Here is a 21,788-nt window from a genome sequence, read left to right as displayed (position 1 = left end):
TCATGTTATTTTTGGGATGTATGACGATATAAAATTTTAATTCAGCGGAGACAACAAACTACAAGCTACAAACCTCAACCCATATCTCACATTGTAAAGCACATTTTTTTATTGGTAACATGCTGGCTAACTTTTCTCATGTGATAGCAGACTCATTGCTACTCATTCTTAAACAAACTGTAATGCATGTGCTTGTGATTAAGGAAGGTGTAGTCACCCATGCAATTCCAACTGCATACGTAGATATTTGTATGACACTGTTTACACAGTTACAGTTACACAGACGGCAAATGGAGCTTTTATTTTGAATGCCAGTAGCATGTCCTCTGTGTGTGGAGGCTGTCTGGGTACAAGATTAAACATGTCTCCCATCTTCACACTGAACCTTCACGTCGTCATCAGGCATTGTGAAACAGCCTTTCCAATAAAGCACTGAACTCATCTAGCCCGAGTCACGCACAAAACCACACTAGCATGCTAAACTAAACTAATCCCGCTAGTTTCCATTCGCGCTCCGAGTTTCCTCCAACCTCCACCGGTGTTTATCACCATTTCTACTGAAAAGTCCTTTGTTGCTCGCTCCCGCACTTTTCCACAAATATTCCGGTCAAATTCCAAATTGTCAGTTTCATTTTTCAATATGGAGACATCCTTGCTTGTAAGGCCTGGCTCCGATGGTAAATAGTCTTAACTGATCGTAATTGACTGTTAATAGAACATCGCTCTGAGTCACAGGAACCGTCAGCACATCGCGATACACATCAGCAACACTTCAGCGATAGCATCTTCTTCCCGTCATTCCAAACTTGATTACTTCTCCCTCCTTCTTTCGTTTGTTTTATAACATTCTTGTGGTTTCGGCTATGATAGGGAGGAAGGACCTCTGCTGGTGTTGTCATTCATTTTCCCCAGGTGTGTGCTTGTGTATTTTTCTGTGTGTGTGTGTGTGTTTTCTAAATGTTTGGTGAAGATCAGCTGTGTGTAGGCGTATTTGTCAATGTGTCAAGTGTCAGAGACTCAGGCTGGCAGGACCATCTTGGATAATGATATAGCTCATGTATACGCCACAAGAATAACATGAAAAAACAGTTGTATAAAGTCTAAACAACAGTGCTGAACATGTATTCGTAATCTGATTTTTGTAGTACTGTACTGAGGCGTACTGCATTCCTACACAGTACACACTGAGGAGCATAGCCATGATAGAGCAGAGGCCAGTCTTAGGGTAGTGGGAGTCATGGTTAGCGACACTGCCAAGTAGAAGCCAGAAAAGACAAAAGCAGCATGTCGACATTGTTGGAGCTGGAACTATTTATAGTGATGAAAATGATTTTTAGACCACCCTTGTATCTTTGGTGACTTTCTGTATTTAATGCCTGAGACAACTAAAAGTACATTTGATTAGAGGAATATAATGATGACAACAAAATAGCTTATAAGAGTTTAAGTTGTGATCTGATATCTGGCCACTTCCATAGTTTTCTTGATAATCACCAAAATCACTTATGTTCTTACGTTGATAGCTATAGCATTGTCCTGACAAAAAAACTTGCTTTTAGACCCTTAGTGATACCTTTGATCGGGCATCGAGTCTCGAGGATTGATGGGAACCAGGACTACCATTCTGATTCTCCCAGGATTGTTCAGAAGTTTTTATTTTAATTTTTCGCTCCGATGCCCACTTTTCCAAACAGAAGAATAGCTGTGGACACCAACAAAGAAGAAGCCGGACGGCGAGCACCAGCAAAGAAGTGGCTAAAAAGGCATCGTAAAAAAGAACGGTCGGCTCAATGCAACCTTTGCAACACAATGATATCATGCAAAGGAGGGTGCACCATCAACATGATTAATGTTCACACATTCATGGTGTACAAATAAGTACATCATTTTTGATGTGCTACGTAAGACTTTCTCTAAGCCAGGTTCTCAAACTTTTCACAGTTGCGTACTACTTCAGATATCTGACTGTGAGTCATGTGCCCCCTTCTTTTGCACACATAAAAAACATAAACCACACAATGAAACATCCTTGATGTATTATTGCATATATAATGACATTATATAAAAAGAGTCATGTGTCTTATTTTTCAACTGCACACATAGGCTACTAATTTAAGACAGAGGGTTTTGGAGTAGTTTTTAATTTATTTATATTATGAATGATTATTATTATTATTAATTATATATAAAATTATGTTAAATGATAAGCTGTGGTAAGCTGTTGTGACCTGTGACCTTTTACCGAGCTTTGTGTGCAACAACATGGTACATAATAATTGGAATTATGATAACAAAGGAACACAATATACAGAAATCAATAAGGAAATTAATTTAATAGGAGGCCTATTACTGAGCCAAATGGACATATAATCACGTAGCTAAAATTATTAAAGCTCACCTCAGTGCATTTACTCACAGCATTAACATTTGTGAACAAGAACAGAAAATACACGTTGGTCTGTGCAGCGCCGGAGTTAGCCATCCACATAAGTCTTGATCTGCATCACACATGGTGTGTTGAAGGACCGCCGAACAAAGCGACCGCAACAGCCGAAGAAGACACATTATTCATGAAAGCATAAATTTACTTACACGTGCAAAATTGGGGGCTTTCTAACATATTCATTGCATCCACTCAACAAATAAATGACAGGCTCATACAGCTCAGAAAACACACTAATTAGTCACAGACCAGATCTCATTTAGCACACAATATCAATGATCTTGAAAAATCTTCAGAATTAAAACACTGCACAATGTCATCATCAAACATACTTATTTGTTCATCGCATGCACACAGAACGATAAACCAATGCTGTCAGCTTTCTTCTGCACTGTAATTAGCAACTACCTGCGCTCTGGCTTTTCAAATGAGGCATTTGAGCACATTACGTAAATGTCAGTGTTTGGCGTGTGGTCAAGCCGTTAAAAATTTTTATTCGCCCCCTACGGCAATCTGCATACCCATCGGGGTAGGCGTACCCCACTTTGGGAATCTAACCTCAAAGCAATGAGAATCAGGGAAGTCAAACAAATAACATCTGTCTCATGCCTATGTAACCTAGGGTTTTAGGATGTTAGCTGACGTGGAAGTTGGGAGCTTTTAAAAGCGTCACGATCTGAGAATAGTTAGGAACCATAATTGAAATGAGAAAACCGCATCGGAACCGGAATTGTTCAACTTCAAATGATGCCCAACCAGGCATTGAGATTTACATTTTTACAAGACTGTATGCTGCACTTCTGCCAATAAGAAACTTTAAAATACTAATCCACACTGTTTAAACTGTTACTTTTGCACATAGACACTGTATTGTTCCTGTGCAAATTATTAGCCAACCAGGTCAAGGTGCTCGTCATAAATTGAATAGAGGGCAACAGTGGTGTTTAGCAGGTAATTATGTTTGAATAATTATTTCAACTGACATGTTCTGGTTCATGTTCTGTTTGTTCTGGATGCTGCGGTGGGGCGGAGGGGATCGGCATTGTAAAACAAGTATCGGCCGATATCAATACAGTGTTTTTTGACTGATATCGTATCAGTGGTCGATCGATCGGAGCACCCCTACATTTAATTGTTCATGGCACAGTGCCACAAACAAATAAGACGGCACACCTTAAAAATTAGGATTAACAATATTAAGTAATATATTGTATGAATGGACATATATGCTATACAGATACATACTGTATATAGCTTGTTATTTACACACATATAAACCATAATTAGTTTGAAAACAATTTATAATGTCATAAAAAATCTTTCACTGCGCTTTATTTTGATAAACATGCACCGGAATCACCTGTCTGTCATGTTGGCACTTGCACATCTGTGATCAGATTGATGTTTACTTATTATTGAGAGAATAAAAAATTGTCCATAAAATGTAGAGTCCATTGTGACAGGCTCAGCCTATCGAAGCCAACATGTGTGTTTTCATTTTGTAAAGGGCTATATGCGCTCAGCAACTATGCAATGTTCTCTGTTAATGTTGCGCTGGTCATTGAAAAAAGTTAAGTGAATAAGTTCATTCATTCATTCATTTTCTACCGCTTATCCTCACAAGGGTCGCGGTGGTGCTGTAGCCTATCCCAGCTGTCTTCGGGCGAGAGGCAGGGTACACCCTGGACTGGTTGCCAGGCAATCACAACACACATATAGACAATCTACTAAACAATTTGGAGTCACCAATTAACCTAGCATGTTTTTGGAATGTGGGAGGAAACCGGAGTACCCGGAGAAAACCCACGCATGCACGTGGAGAACATGCAAACATCACACAGACATGGCCGTAGGTGGAATTGACCTCGCTGTGAGGCCGCGCGCTAACCACTCGTCCACCGTGCAGCCCAGTGAATAAGTTGTTAAATAAAAATTGCCATTTGTCCTAATAAAAAAAATGGCAAACACAGCAGTGACATGGCACAGCAGTGGCAGGCCACCCTCCAATGCAGCCCACCACTACAGCTTCAAAAAAATATTAGGGGAAACCCTGGAGATCTACTGTATTGGACAAGTACCTGCTGGCGGGTTACATTTTTTTATATTTCAGTTTAAAAATAATTACTATTGTTTAGCTGAACAGCTGCACATTTTTTTCTCTTATTGGACAGAAAATGGATTGAAAACTATTTCACACATACATGCTTATGACCTCTTTTTAATTCCTCCTGCATGGGGCACACAAGCACATGCAACAACACATGCTATGTTTTATTCAATGCAAACACACTGCCTCAAAGTCCACAGCGATGACGACAGTATCAGCGCTAAGTTAGACAGGACTGATCTCAGCACTGCAGAATTCCTAACGACACATCTGGGATCCACCTAAGGTGCAGCTAATGGTCTGAAACACACTGACTGTGCCTGTTGATGCAGACTTTTGGAGGGAAAGCTACAATTAGGTTCTTAACGCCATTGGGCTTAGCATGGTGCAACACTGCCCCCTAAAGTTTGACTTGCTCTTCTTGGTCAAATCAAGTCAAGGCTTTAAAAATACATTCTTTTCCACACAATACTCCTCATATCCCTAGAGAATAGAATAGAATAGAACAGAATTCCCACTGTTTTTTTGTTTTGCCACATTTAACAGAGCTCTTGTTTTGAAATAGACTTTATTATTAAAACTTTGTCACTCCACCCTCCCCTTATCCACATGTCAACAGCAGAGCAGCATTTTCGCAGTCGGCCCCTACAAACAGCAGCACGTTTCTGTCATGTCAAAGATCAGATCTTTGATTCTGCATTATTTTCTACACAATAAAATAGAATCACTCCAATTTGTGTTCTTTTCCACATTAAATTTAGTTTTACTTTTATTCTGAAATGATTCTTATTCTGAAAAAAAACAATTATTAAAACCTTTCTTTCTACACCACTCTCCATGTGTGACACAGAACTTTTTAAATCTTTCACTATACATCATTCTTAATGAGCCTCCATAACAGGAACTTCACTCATCTATTTTATCATGCTTCTCATCTATGAGGAGCAAGGCTCATTTCTTCTTGCTGCAGTGTGCTAAACAGTGTTTATTGAAATCAATGTTATTCTCTGTCCCCCTGTCCCCTGCTGAGTCAATTAGAGTGTAATGTAACCGTCTTTGCTGCTATTTAGTGTGTTTATTATGTATTTGTGGCTGCAGATCAGTTCTAATATTGCTGAGTTGTGCTTTAGTCTGGTGCAACTATGTGGCGGATATATAGCTTTATTAATTACCACAGTCATTCCAAACACATGCTGAGTCGGAGCCTGACAAAAGAGAGAACAATAACTGATCAGGGCTGTATCACCTTTTGGCACAAACAAGACAAGTTTGAAGGCACCTTTTATCTGCACTTGCAGCCTCGCCATGCCTAACGCCGCTGTGTATGCCTGTTTTTTTTTTGTTGCTTTAATTCTTTTAACAGGCTCGCCTCTAAAACAGTGTCTCTCCTGCTAGCTGTTTTCGGTTGATCCACAACTTCTCAACATCGTTGATGGTTTGTGGTCTCTGTTTTGTTAACACCGCTATTTCTTTCGCCACATTATCACATTATCTCAACTTAATTACACTGTCATTCTTCAGTTAGGTCGTTATTGTTGATAGACACATAAAATCATACATACATGAGGCCTTCTTGCCCATCTTGGCGACCATCTTTGAACTTTGCGATGGCTTCTTTCTACAGTTCAATCGGCTTCAGCTTCACAGCCTTTTTAGCTTTTTTAGAGTTTGCCGCTTGCAATAAAAAAATGCAGAGTTGACATCATCAACGCAGAGGCATTGATTGACCATTTGATTCTGGATGCCTATATGTATGAGCCTTACAGGCTGCTGGAGTAAAGATGGTGGCGTAAATGCAACAGTTTGTTAGGCGCCCCTGGCACGCTAACCAGGCAGGTGAACGCAAACCAAACCAAAGCAAACTTTTATCATAAAGTTTGGATGGTAATTGAAAATCTGGGGGAGGAGGACAGCAGAGGTACCCACTGTATAGTTTATTTTTGTGTGTATGTGTGTTTATTTTGTGTTTTTGAATATACTATAGTAAAGCATAACAAATCATTTCATTTATATTTTGTAAAGATTTAGTTTATATATATAGGTAGAGACTGCAATATAAGACTGGAACCACAAGTCAGGGCAGGATTTACCAACTGGACTGGACCACTTGGTGGAAACGTTGCTGTGTCGTGTGCCAAGCAGATGTTGCAGCCACACTGACCAATGTTTGTGTCTGTGAGTCCCGAGTGGCTTCCAAATTACAACTTTGGTGCAAAAACAACCTTTGACACAAAGAAGCGAGTAGCAGGAAAGTGCAGACTTAAGAGTAGCGTGAAAATCTTTGTCCACATTGAACAGTGAGGACGTTTTTGTGTATCTACAGCTCTCAGAAACCAAAAAAGAAAAACCAGCAACCTGCCTCTCTGTGTGGTAATTCAGAGGAACGATTTACGTCAAAACCTTACAGAGGTCAACTTACTTTTATGAGCTTTCCCATCCACTCCGCATCCTATCATGCACTCTGTCACTTTCTGACCATCTCTGCTATCAGTCAGTCAATCAAACAATATCGACATCAAATCAGGGTAATTTTTGTCAGTATGGTTTTAAAATGACTAATTTTAAATTCTTATTATCACCACCTATGAATTACACAGTCAAGAGTTTTTGTTTGGATCACCATTTGTTGCCCATTGTGTCCAGTGGATGACACAAAAACAAAAGACGATTTCTGCAGACATCTTTCGAATAAATATTGGAATCAAAGAATTTATTCCATCCAACTCTGCCTACTTATCTTCTGTAATCTTCATTGTCTGAGAACAATGAACAATGAACAATGATGAAGAAGCATGCTGGCTAACACAAAAGGACAAAATTCCATGAAAACATGCACCCCGACTGCATTGCCTGTGCTATTAATTTTGACAAATTCACCACCTGGTGACTTGGTTTTTTTACCCCCAAGTTTTACCACACGTGTTGGATTGACTTTTCACATAGTTTTCAATTTTCACGGTGGAAAAACACGGCCACCATCAAGCAAAATATATTTGGCTTTGGAGGGGTATAGGCAGATGTTAGCAACCAACTACCCATATGTCATTGACTATTTGTCCAATGGTTAAAAAACATACTGTATATGCTAACATACATTCCAAAGTATTTTGAACACAACCCATGGAGTGGGCTTCAAAGGACACTCCCACCACTGTGAACCAGAAAGTAGCCCGCTAACAAATGCATGCACAATCCATTTTTTTTTACCATTTAACTCTTTGTTATTTTGTTGATCGGGAAGTCAATGTGTAAAATATAAAATATGACTTATTTTTTCAAAGCACTCTCATGCTAAGTGTGTTTATTTCATCTCTGCTCTTCCACTGTTGTTGAGTATTTAGAATTGTGTTAAGATTTATAACTTTTTCTCTTTTCTGTTTAAACTCACATTTCCGCTATGCCTGTAGGGGATGTTGTCCATCTATTTCACACAGGATTTTCATAGCAGTAAAGTAAACTTTAATGTTTCCGTTCCTTCTCAACTGTCAGAAAAATTTCCCGTCTTTTTTACTAAACAGCAGCTTCCTAGAGTAGGATTTATCACTTTAATCATGGCCGGTAACGACTGCTTTGTGTCCAAGATTGTCGCTTTCTGTGAGGGTGTGTTTGTTTGTTTGTCTAGTAGTTGTTGTAAAGCTACAGTAGCATTCTACACATGAACGAGTCCAAAGTCTCCCCACTTAGACATTTACAGCTCGCTTCTCGAAGTCTGCCTTCATGAATCTATTATTTGAGAGAATGCACATTGGGTGCTGACCAAGGTGACTACACTTGTTGCACTCTGTTGTTGATGCTCACATGGCAGACCCTCCTAACTTCCAAGACTACCCCTCCCCCAGATGACAGACCCAGAAAAAGGTTCATTGTGCAGACATGGAGCGAGGAGAGTGCAGCCTGGTTCTGCTTAGCGTGCAGCTTTGCATCTGAAACACTTACCTTCCTCCAGGGGTTGCATCTGGAGATGGTTTCCTGTCGGGCTTTGCTGAGCAGAGTGTGGGCGTGGTTTGGAAAAGCTCTGGGATTGGCTGAGATTTGAGTCCTGATGGACTCCAGGATGATAAAAAATTGTCAAACAGCAATCTGTCTGTCACTGGGATGCAGATTTAAACCAGAAACTAACACACACAGCAGTTGTGATTGGTCTAGATGTTGGAGCGAGTAGCCAATGACCATGCTTCAGGCTGTAGATGTCAGTTTACCAACAACCAAAACAAAGCATGGAAGTTCACTGTTTATAACCAATGTCAGTAAATAAAGTAATTTATTTTGTGCTACATGTTTAATATTGTTATGATAGTGATTTGCTAGACTAATGCCATTGTTATGCTATAATTATGCATAAATGGTCCCATTAGACCATGGTGGCAGGAGTATTCCATAATAGTATGTAATGGTGCTTCCTGTTATTACTGAAAGGATGCGGTAGCTAAAGGTCACGCTGTGCTTTGTTTTTTGTACAGTAAGAGAAGGAAATGCTAAACATAAAATTGCTGAGCTTTTGCATAAACAGCTTTTATTGTTGTTAAGTTTAAAACTGTCAAGATAATACTGAATGTTCTGTACCAAAAAATCTGATTACAAATACACATAATAAGTATAAGTAGGCCACAAGTTAACTGCGCCAACACAGAGCTTCTGAAATAGTGGGGTGGGTCCCTCTGGAGGGGTGTGGTGAAGTGTCAGTGGGTGTGACAGGCAGGGAGGTCTTTCAATATTTATGCAGACCTGCCAACATGTATGAATTTGTTATACTCAGCATGCAGTTTGACTTTTCAATACGCTTGTATGCTTTACTGCTCTCCATTTTATTGCATTTCACTGATTTCATTTTGGAGTTCAGTCTGTAGTCAGACTAGTACAGATAAATAAATAGATATCATTTATCAAGATATCAATATTATAATTGGGAACCAATGCCCTAGCTCATGTTGTTTAAGAGCAAATGTTAAAATTTCATTTGGTTCAATGCCCACATGTCCGAATAATTTTGTCTTTGTAATGTAAAGCTGAAGAACCAAACATTCAATTGGCTCCATTTTAATAAAACAATGTATAAAAGCCCCAGTTGTGCTACACATACACCTTCAGTGTGCCAGCGCTTTAACTTGACCATTGTTGATCTTATAGCTCCATGGCCAGAGCTTTTTTTTCCCCTCCCCACTCATATTTTCTAGTGTTCAAGCTACCTCACTTTTTTACCTTAAGACCCCCGTTTCCTGCTATGGCGCCATGGCAAGATATTGACAGCTTGTATAGATCTCCTGAAAGGAGCCATTGGTACATTTGTCACAGATAAAAACATGGCAAACATTGTACACAATTGTACACAATTGTACACAAGTGTACACAATTATATTACTGGTATTCATGCTGTTGGAGCAAGTCCACTTACCATCCAACAATGTGTGTTTACATGCTTGAGAGATGGTTTGATGAGGTCATCTTTTCTGCGCCGCATCAGTGTGATTCCCAGTCTACCCACTGATATCAAGTTGTCTGCGCCGCTGCTAAGATGAAAGTCAAGCGGTCAAGTGGAGATTCGGTACCTTCGATTATCATAGAAAATGCGAATTCACTCCCAAGAAATATCGATGAGTTGGCAAAAACGTCAAGACCCTCACATTTGCGCTTCATACAGTGGCTAGGAGCTAGTGTCCCAGAGGCTAACATGAGGAGCTAGCTGACTTCAGTACAGTCAGAGCGACCAGGAACGCAAGAGCCTGTGGAAAGCACAAAGGAGATGGACTTGCACTGAATGTTTACAAACTGTGGTGTCATCCGAGCCATATGAACATTAAAATGTTCATCTAAACAGATTTTTTTAATATTGATTTTTATTTTCGGTAAATAATCAGATACTGATATATTTTCATGCCGATATCGGGACATGCTTGTCTATATGTTCGCTGCGATATGTGCACAGCGTGAAAATGGATGACTGGATATTGACCATGTACATGAAAATAACTTTGTTATGTAGCATCTTCTGTTCTTTTGTTTGTCATCTTATTGTCAGCCATATTGTGCTGAGTGTCCAAGACCAACGGTCAACGTAGCGTTTTACGGTAATAAAATTTGCGATTCTATGGTTGCCGTCACACAGAAATCCAGAGAAAAGACGAGGAATATAGTTCTTATCAATCCTTTAGCTCGAATCTCATGTGACGGCAAGGCATGACTGCATTTTTGGTCGACTTTTGAGCTATTTTTTTCCAGTGAAACAGTGGCTATTTCAGAGTGAGACTCCTAATGGTAGCCTTTTGACTACCTCCTTTCTCGCTCAGTGGAAATTCCCCCAACATTGTTTGTCCATTAGCGTGAGTTCACTTTTGGGGGAAGTATGCTGAGATTACATTAGAATGCTCCTTGGAAATGATGGTTTGGCTTGGGGCCGCGTTGGAGTATGTTCTCGTGACACCTCATACGTTGTCAATGTACAGTACAAGCCTTCATATAGTCCTTCTCTCGACAAGCGGCTCTTCATGAGGGGGTGTTTGTCTTTTGGCCTTCATCCCTGAGTCTGACTATACTGCGTCTTTGGCTCAGTGCACATTCCCCTCCGGGCCCCACCTCACCAGTGGGCCCACCACTACGTCCAAATTCTAAAAGAGCCAGAGTCTTATTTTTCAGAGGAACACAAAACTCGGATCTTCTGAGGGGACAATACTATAGACGTTAATCTTGGACATACAGTACTTTAGAGTAGTCAGTGTACAGCTTGTATAACAGTCTAGATTTACTATCCACTTAAAATGAGTCAACACACAGCCGTTGTTAGTTTAAACAGCCTGTAACACAAGTGGGTACACCTCACTGTGTACAAATTGTGACTATTTAGTCAGAGGACCATTGTTATCGAGCACCGCCTTAATCCTTTTGGACATGGAATTCACCAAAGTTGTAGAGGTTGCTTCTGGAATACTCTTCCACTACTCCATGATGACATCACTAGACACCTTGCACTCTTCCATCACTCTTCCGGCTCAAAAGTGGTCGGCTCTGTGCCACATTTGCAACACAATGATATCATGTGAAGGAGGGGCCAATGTAACCCAGGGTTTCAGGATGACCACTAACGTTGTGGTTCGGTATAAATAAAGGACGGGAGCCACAGCTGCAGGATGCAAGTTTTCTCATGTACACAGAATGTCTCATTGAGCAAGTCAAGAGACCTTCTTCTACCACACAACACGCTTCCACCTTCGAAATAAGAGCAATGTTCACCACATCCCGTTTACTTGTAGATAATGGTGTCATAAAAAGTAGCTGACACCAACACTGAGGCAGCAAATTTACTATAATACTAAATAGTAGTATATACAAATATATAGTATACTCGTGATAATACAGTACCACAACTCAGTATCAAGCTCATGTTAGCCTGTATACTTTTCATAGACAGACCTTACAAGTATTTTGATATTCTGCACCCAGGATAGATTTACTGTTATACAAGCAGTACACTGACAAGTATCGCCAAGTTAACTTTCTATAGTATTGTCCCTTGAGGAGGTATACTGTAATAAAAATGCTGCAGTGTGAGGGGTATACTTACTTTTGTGAGATATTGTTTTCCTGACATGTAAAAGCTTTATCTTACCATCATCCTGAAGTCTTTTTTTTCTCTGCTTGACTTCTTACTCTCACTGTTCTGTTCTGACATTCATGCTGTTAATCAGACAGATTAGAACCACGCCCTTTGTGTAACGTTTCAATGAGCTCATCCTTGTTGTGAGAGTGCTCAGCCTTCTTTAAACAGTCTGGTGATCTACAGCGTCTTGGACTTCAGCTCAAACCCACATGTGGGACAGTCTCACAAAAACAGGTCACTGCTCCTAAACACTGCCCTAAAATGTTGGCAGAATGTGAGCATGAAAACATTTCAATCACCCTGTAAATCCACCACAAGGATGAAAATGAGAACATTTTGAAGAGTGTACAGATGAGATAAAGATAAAATAAACAGGAGCTGAACCTGAACAGGACAATAATATAAAATACTTCCCGATAAAAACTGAATGAAAGATTGATACAAGTAATATAAGTAGGAAACAAAAATAACTCACACAAATTGCACAATTGTCTCTCATTTATCATGGTTAATTGGTTCCAGACCCAAAAAGTCAATTTCAGTGAAGTAGGATTCAATATTAATAAAGGGAATGTTTTCATAGTCGGAGCATAGAACACCTGTTTATGCCTTTTGACTATGAGTTTTAACATTATTAGAACTCCATGGAAATGAAATAATACCCCTACAGTCATGTTTACACTCCTATTATTCTTTGTTTACATCACATTGCTCAGAGTACGCGATCAGTGCAGGGACATAACAGACAGCCTCTACTAGCATAGCTAGTTAGCGAGCTAATTAGTTACCCCTTCCAATTTACTGAATCTTAACTGAAGGAAGTATTTCAAACCGAGTGGGGAAGAAGGACAAAGGAGCCAAAACCTTACCATGTCCACATGGAATAAGTGAAGAACCTTTTTTTCCATTTGATCTCAGCCATGGCATATCAGCTCGACTCTGCTGGCTCAGTCACCAGTCTCCCTACAGTGTGGGAAGTAATGTAATCTAACCTCATGTCACATAACATGACTGATGCCTCGTGACCATAATACTACATATAACTTGTATTTCAATATCCTTCCATCCATTTTCTATGGGTTTCGACAGTGCCATGCAGGGCGTGAAAGGGAGTATCCATCACAAATGTCATCTTAACCAAAATTAAGGTTTGGCAAGAATATGGATGAAGGTGCAAATGCAGGACACAGTATGAGCATTGCTAATGGTTGCTTTTGCATAATACTCCAGTTGTTGCAATATTATACAAGTTTTTTTGTAATGCATTTAGGTGTTTTTGTATGTACTCATCTAAGGCTCTTGGAGATGCTGAATTTCCCGTGGTGCTGAGGCAGCTGCTGCCCCTGATGAAGCCCCGCGGAGAAGGCCAAGACAGTGGGTCAACGTTGATGTTCAGGGAAGACGAATGCGGACCTGACGAGCTGATCCTCTTGCTGATCTACCTGTATTCGATGGCCAACGAGGCGAAGCCGGCAGACCAGGAGGACACCCAGGAGGAGGAACTGGAGAAGCTGGAGAGGGAGATGATTGGAGCACTCACGCTGGCCATCACTGGAGAGATGACACTCAGCCCGCTCCTGCAAAAACTCACAGGTAAGACATACTTCCAGTATAGTCAATGACACAATGAAAAATTTACAGGTGATGTTTACAAGTTCAGGGATTATCAAGTTCTAACACTCTGGGGTTTAAATTATGTCTAGTGCCATTTATAATTTTTTGGTCAAAAGTAACTTTTCAAATTTTCAAAACTCCCACATTTCAAAAACATGCTAGGTTAATTGGCGACTCCAAATTGTCCATAGGTATGAATGTGAGTGTGAATGGTTGTTTGTCTATATGTGCCCTGTGTTTGGCTGGCGACCAGTCCAGAGTGTACCCCGCCTTTTGCCCGAAAACTGCAGGGATACGCACCAGCATGCCCGCGACCCTTGTGAGGATAAGCGGTAGAAAATTAATTAATTAATGTATAAAATAATTTTCCTGTCACAGTTTTATGCCAATGTTCTTCAAATGTTATTCTGTCTGCACAGGAACCCTGTTGTTTTTTGTTCACAGCTGATACAAAATGGAGAAGTCGTTTTGTCAGGAACTACATGTTGTTTCCAGTCATATTTCATCTAAACGTCCTGGAATTACAAATTTAGCAACCCACAAGATTAAACTAATACATAACTCATGAATAATCTAGTAATGATAAAGGTTCTGTTTGTAAGTACTGTAGTTTTACACATACTCTAGTCTTGTTCCTTAAAAATCCTTCCGATTTAGACCTCTGCCACAAGAGTAATAGCTACCATTTAACTTTTAATTTTTGCCAAAATAGTGTGCGTTTAACATGTCTGCTTTGTTTCTCTTGTACTGTGTTGGGGTGGAGCAGATGAAGGTCAATGTCTTTAGATGGATAAATTGTCTACATCCACACCCCAGCCTCCTGCAATAACAGCATCTTTAACCTTGAGCCTGCACACACACACCACATAGTTCATAATTAGAGCTACTTTTAGTACCTTAGCACACACCCTCAGTGAAATAACACACTTCTCATATTGCACATATATGTAAAGCACTAGTTAAGATTGTTGATCGGTCTTTTCTTACTTCCTGTTCTACTTGGCGAAAAGAGTTTGGACTTGGCTTGAGGGGCCCTGACTCTCTGTTGTAAACACTTCATTGGAAACGACCTTGTCATAGTGTGCCAGGTGTGTTTTAGTCAGTGTCTGTAAGTGTGTGTGTGTGTGTGTTTAGAGAATTCTGACTCTTATGGACCTCCCTTTTTTCAAAACCACAGCGAGTGTGTGAGTGTACACACAATTGTGCACGGGAGAGGTTTTTATGGCGGCGGGAGGTAGTCACTTGGAGGAAAACATTGATCATGACATAAACCCCCACTCCTCCAATTAAAGCCCTCAAATGGGAACCAGACATTGAATGAGAAACCTGGTCACCATGAGAGGAATGTTTGATTCTTCTTGTATTTGGTCTACTTGGAGTCGTATACAGTGTTGTGTAAAACCACACACTGTTACAGCAATGTTTTGCCTTTGCGGGGTTCTGTGTAAATCTCAAAGTGAGTGTTTGCTCGATTTTATGTGGAATAGAGGCCTGATGTCATCACCCTATGTTAGATGCCAACTACTTTGTTATATATTCTCAAGGGACAGCACTAGTAGACACAGTAGATTTACTATCCACTTGTAGTAGTATTACTCTTAACAGCTGAAAGAAGTGAGACATGCCCAGATTGTGTCCTTGGTGTGAATATTTAGTGTGAGCATCATTGTTATCTAGCACTGCCTAATCCTCTTGGGCATGGAATTCATCAGAACTGCACAGGTTGTTACTGGAATCCTATTCTGCTCGTCTGTGATGTCATCTATAATGGACCTAGTGGATGGTACCTTTCTTTCTTCTGCTTGAGGTTGCCCCACGGGTGCCCAATTGCCTTCAGGTTTGGAGGCGATGCACTTGGTCACTCCATCATCTTGGAGGTGTGTTGGAAAACTGCCATACGGCTGAGTTTCTTCTGCATGTGGGAAATCCTCTTTTCCTCAATGAACCACAGTTCCCACTGCACTCATGCGGTCCAGACCATGACGGTAACACATATTAAGACAATTGATGACGGTGTTGACTCATATCAGTGGATAGTAAATCTATGCTGCTATATTTTAAATGATATAAAAGTTAACTTTCTATACTATCGTGTGTTGTCTTATAATAAACTGCTTGCTGAAATGGGAGGTCTGGAATTCCCTTTTAAAGTGAGATATTGTATAACAGCATGTTTATTAAGTTGTTCTAGAGAAGTCTTGTTTCTTGCAGAGCTCTTTGAAACAAATGCTGCACAGCTAGCACTGAATGTGAGAAAAAGCATGATCAGCCGCGGGCGACACCACAGTGGGAAAACCAACGACAAGACCTTGTAACATGGAGTCTGATTGGCTGCTGCCACACAGTTTGCGGTGTGGCCCAGCTGTGTGATGTGTGCAGGTTCTAAATAGCTCCCAAGCCGTTAGCGCTAATGCCTGGCTTTAGTTGTGGTAACGTCTACACTAGTGATGCTGGAGAGAGACCGGTAGTGCTCACACTGGCCCCTTTGGATGTGCTTCCTGTCAGCCATGGTGGCAATTTATTTTCTTTGGTGCACACTCAAACATCCTCCTCGTCCGTCCTAAATATTCTCCTCTCAGCTTGAGAGCGTGAGTGGGCCAACCCAAATCTTCCTAATTCCTTACCCCAGGACATCATCTCAGCAGGACAGTTTGCCTGTGTGCAGCTCCACTGGTGGGAGTGTCATTTCTCAGTCCACAGTTGGTCATAACAAAAAATACATGAGCACAAAAGGGACTAGAGCCCTCCAACAAGACTTCATAGTCCTAAACATGTGCAATACTGTTCATCTCCAGTCCTGTAGGAGGCAGTGTCAGAAAAAAAAATATATTTTTTTTCAGTTTTATCTGCAAGCTTTAGTGGGCCATGGCACCACTTGACCTCAATGCAAATAAATATAGGGGAAAAAGGAGACAATTAATTGCTCAAAATCAACCCTTATCCAGATTTTCACTGAATCGAATGGAACCCTCTACATGTGACAGCTGTTTGGGGGGAATTGGAATAATACTACAGCTCACTTTTTACTTTTATAACACAAATCTGACATGCAGGCTGTTTTTCTTTACATATATTTAACTTCTTAGCATATCTACACGGGTTTAGAAAATTACCCTAAATCTTTACATTTTGTCCTTCAGTGGACAAAGTTAGGACACCTGTGCATCAAGGGGATGCAGGAGAATTATTGTGGTGGAAATAATGTGAAAAAGTAATGCAATGTGAATTACATGGCTACAGTAATGCCATATGGAGCCAGGGTTTGTTATTCATACTGTCCAGTGGAAGTAACAAGGTTGGGGGTGGGTGTTGAGGTTGGGTGGTAAAGGTGGGTGTCTCAGCGAGAGCGCCGGACCTCCCCCAATGGCGCTGTTGTTTGCCTTGGCACCGCAACACGAGCCATGTCGAGGGACATGAAAGGCGCTAGTCGCTGCTAGTTTTTTTTGCCTACGTCTCAAACTTTTTCTGCTCTTTATTTTTCTTCTTCTCTTTCATTTCCTATACCACATCTTTTTGCATTCCCACCCCCATTCCCTCTGCATCTTCCTTGCCCTGAAAGCTTGTTGCTGAAGGAAGTGGAGCATAAGTTGGTCTAATGATCGCGCCTGATTAAATATATTCTCCCTGTTGCACTGTGTTTATGAAATTAGTACCAATTATTTTTAATTGGTCGACTTTCTTGTACTTCCTCTTCTGTCTCTCACGGACACACACACACATTGGTGTATATATGATGCAAAGACCAGTCTGAAAAAAGCAGCCGGTAGCGTTGTTCCTCCTAGTTGACTTGATCAGATAAGCTGGTGACACAGAGCTCGGGCTCTAATTAAAAAGGGAGGTCCATCTCCATCTTCTCACTGCTCGGGCCAGACAAGCCTGACCACACACTAAGTAATGGTCAGAACTCCGCCTACTTTGCCCCCAATTGGTGGGGTTTGTGGTCGGGTCTCCGCAATGTCTCCTCACGTTGTACACTTCTTACCTTCTTTCCTGTTCGACTCCCAACAGGACAAGAAGCAATAACACTGGTCTATTTTTTGGACTCGATTTGCTTCCGAGATAAAAGTGGCTAGATCTATCAAAAGATGAAGTGAAAATCTATTGATAACTGTGCTGGTTAGTTAATGGATTCAGGATATTTAATTTAACAGGCTGCACGATGTAGAGTGGTTAGCACGCAGGCCTCACAGCTAGGAGACCAGGGTTCAATTCCACCCTCGGCCATCTCTGTGTGGAGTTTGCATGTTCTCCCCGTGCATGTGTGGGTTTTCTCCGGGTACTCCGGTTTCCCTCCACATTCCAAAAACATGCTAGGTTAATTGGCGACTCCAAATTGTCCATAGGTATGAATGTGAGTGTGAATGGTTGTTTGTCTATATGTGCCCTGTGATTGGCTGGCGACCAGTCCAGGGTGTACCCTGCCTCTCGCCCAAAGACAGCTGGGATAGGCTCCAGCACCCCCGCGACCCTCGTGAGGAAAAAGCGGTAGAAAATGAATGAATGAATGAATGATTTACCTATCATAGTTTATCAAGGGAATTTAACCTAAGGCCCATCCTTATTTTTTGTGTGACTTTTCAGGTGTATTTTGCCAAAGCACTTTGATTTAATTCCAAATTGTGTAACCTTCTGGGTTGTTTGGCTTTAGAGGTTCCACTGTAACATGATTTCATGGTTAAACTGTAAAAGGCAGTCCTGACAACAGGAAAAATAAAGTCCTTTCCACTGAAATCATATTGTCTTAAATTTACTGTACTGATGCATCACATTCTAGCTTTCCAAATGAAAAACATGTTTTCTGCTGCTACAGTGAATTCTCCAAGGGACTCATAGAGGATGCTATTCATATTTGCTGAATACAACTTGATGAAAGTCTTCCAGAGGACACGAGCGCTGGGAGAGTTTCTGTGCAGTCAGCAGTAGTGCCGCTAGCGTGTCGCTTTGTCCGTCTGGTGTGTAGTGTTTACACCTCTGTTTGCTTTGCGGGCCGTGTTCATGCTCTGAGGAGAATTCCTCTGCGTCTTATTTATGACAGGAAATGCACATCATAAAAGGCTTGTCTCTCTGCGGGGAAGCGTAACTCGTAGATTGAAATAGGAGATAGCTACGCAGCCCACGCTGACGCACAAACACACACTTTGGGCAAGACAAGGGCTGAAAATACTTTACCGCACACACTTATGCATGAGGCCCATGGACCCTGCACACGTGTCAGTGCAAGCAAGGGTCAGCTGGTGACCTTTTAACCACTGTTGAAGCTTTAACATGTGACAATTCATGGCTGTCGTTGACATTAAAATGGATGTGCAACAAATAAACGCATTTATTTACACTGATATTAAATAACAAATGAAATGTTTAATCATTTATATTTTAAAATAAATCCTAAAAGTAGTAGCAGTAATAGTATTAGTACTAGTATATTTAATGATCCCCTATTCCACTCTAATGCTGGCATCCTTCTGTTTGAATGGACTGAATTTCAGTTTCACTTTTTTGTCCACTCACGATGGCAATGATTCAATTCTGCATATTAATTTCATACCAAATTGAGGGGAAAGTTTAAAAAGTAGTATCTGTCTGAAAATCATTTTTAACATTGATGTGTACTACAATTTCCTTACTGTTGTTACAAGCAAAGGATTGGTTTTGTAAATATTGCATGTTTTGGGCTGCATGTGCATGAGTGTTTGTGAATGCAGCCGCAACTTGTACCTAAGGAGGTATGTAAAGCATCTGAATTCACCATTCATAGAAAAAGCTAGCTCAGCACTGATAGCAGATTGCCAGTTTTTATCCTGCTTGTTGAGTATGAAGTGTCCATTATCTGACCGGAATCTTTCCATAGTGTCCCAACTCTTAAAAGGACGACTACCCCCTTCGTAATCGTTTCCGAGTTACAAAAATACAATGATAAAGCCTCATTTTTGGGTAATGTCCACTCACAGTGACAGGTTTAATTGGAACACTAATATACTGTAAATTAGATCTTAAGCACTAACTGCACTAATTAAAAGCACTAATTGTTTTTCCCCCCTATTACAATTGGTGTACCTCTGCGGGTACGCATACTCCACTTTGGGAACCTAGGCTTTAGGCCATTATGTGAGTCGCCACATGTACAACATTCAATATGACCCTGGGTATTTTTAAACAAGGGTTTCTAATCATAGTCTATGGAAATCTTTTGTCACCTCACTCTGTGGCCATAAAAACAAAAGCAATTTTCGAATCCAGTTCCAAGGTTTTTTCAGCTTTCTCGTAAAGTGGCTTGTTTTTGTTGGTATATCTGTGTTTTATCTGCGGGTGGACTTGTTTAGAATTCCAGTCTCCACTGAAAGATGACCTGTCCTAATGTACCCGCTTTCCTCCCCAAAACTGTCCCTTCATGCTTTTCCCGCCCTCTTCCAGCCCCTCCCCTCCCCCAAAACAAGAGCAACATCTTCCATTCTTGAGACTTAGTCGCTTTTTCACCTCTTACTCCGTCTTGTGTTGTCTCCATGCCCCCAAACATTATTTTTGTGAAGTGGCTCTTATTTAACGTGTTCATTGAGCTTGAAGTTGAGCTCTTGGTTGGAGAATTCCTCCACAGCCTCGACACCAGATGGAAGCTCTCCTGGCGCTATGAGCTGGCCGGGTCATTTCCTGTCAGGAGGCCTGGTGTTAATCAAGGCATGAGCCAACAGGAACGCCACCCCTTTGGCCCCCTTCTCCCCAAGCTCCTTCTCCTGCACACCCTCATCTATCAGCTAAGAAATACACTTTTCCCCCCCTTCTGGTTTCTCCCCTTTCTTGTCTTCTGTCCAACATCCCTCGTGTGTTTTGTACATGGAACTCGGAGAGACTTTAACTGGTCATTAATCAACAAGAGGCTTATCAAACTGTCCCCGTAGTAGAATGCAGGTTCAGCCAAAAGATAGTCTTCATTCCATACTACTATCTCCCCACTATCTTCAAATTGGTCACTTTTTGTGGAAGGCGATATGGCCCCAAACCCCCCCACCCTACCACCAAATTCACTTACACCCCAAATGCAGTCCCATAGAGTGAGTGGAAATGTTTGGATTAGACTTGATTGTCATCAAGTTCTTCAAGAAATACTGTTTTGTTTTTTTGATGTATTCACTCCAATGCCGCATGACTTGTGTGTGTGTGTGTATGGCTTGTTTCCGTGCAGCCAAGCAATAAGGTAAATTCCTTTTTCGTACATTTTATACTCATGCACATCATTGTGAACTTGCTGCCTTGCGACGTACTTTTCGTCACTGTCGCCCAGACAAGGACCAATCAGTAGGAGTTTCATCCCAATGAGGATGCTATTCAGTAATACTTGCCATGTCAACTATTTATCTATCTGTCTTTCTGTCTGTCTGTCTATTTTTTTACTAGGCACAAGGGCTGCACGGTGGACGAGAGCATGTTAGCCACACAGTCAGGAGATGGGGAAGACAATTGTTTCGATTCTCCGCTTGGGGATCTCTGTGTGGAGTTTACATGTTCTTTTTTTTATGTTTTCAAGTTTCTCCTCTGAACCACTCTGATATTGCCAAATTACCTCCAAATCTGACAGCCAATCAAAACTGGGAGACTTGTACTTCACCTTGGATGTGAGTGCATCGCTCACTGGTGTTGCTGGGCACAGCCGCTCATCGCCTCCTATGTGTGGACCCAATAACTTTGCTTGTCGAGTACCATGGGACTTACTGTCACGGTTTTGTTTATTTTCAATACATTAAGGGAACAAAATGCCAAACTGCTGAGCTTTTGTGTAAATAGCTTTAATGATGCAATAATATAGTACAATAGTTCTTCTTAGGAAAGTACTGTACTAGCAGTTTGAAATTATTTTGATTCCTTATTAAGTGCAGCATTAATAGTTCTCCCTTATAGCCCTGTTCCTGACCCCAAAGTGTTCCCAAACAGGACACTTTAACAACAGAGTGGGTTTTCAATCTCTGGGTTCTCCTTGGCACTATCACTATCCATGAGTCCAGCTGGCCAAAGGCTGGGTTTGCATTGTACTTGTTTATGAA

General features: G+C 41.0%; 1 protein-coding gene across 1 annotated transcript in view; it reads left to right on the top strand.

Moving 5' to 3' along the window:
* scfd2 (sec1 family domain containing 2) overlaps positions 1-21,788 on the top strand; it is a 95,977-nt gene that overhangs the window by 35,067 nt on the left and 39,122 nt on the right. Inside the window, exon 6 of the mRNA XM_058072951.1 lies at positions 13,437-13,734. Coding sequence (XP_057928934.1) covers positions 13,437-13,734 — 298 coding nt within the window. The remainder of the gene's footprint in view (positions 1-13,436; positions 13,735-21,788) is intronic.

This window comes from Doryrhamphus excisus, chromosome 5 (assembly GCF_030265055.1).
Source record: "Doryrhamphus excisus isolate RoL2022-K1 chromosome 5, RoL_Dexc_1.0, whole genome shotgun sequence".
In the NCBI taxonomy this organism is placed as follows: Eukaryota; Metazoa; Chordata; class Actinopteri; order Syngnathiformes; family Syngnathidae; genus Doryrhamphus; species Doryrhamphus excisus.
Note: the sequence above shows the minus strand (reverse complement) of the source record. Positions and strands in the feature narration are given on the sequence as shown.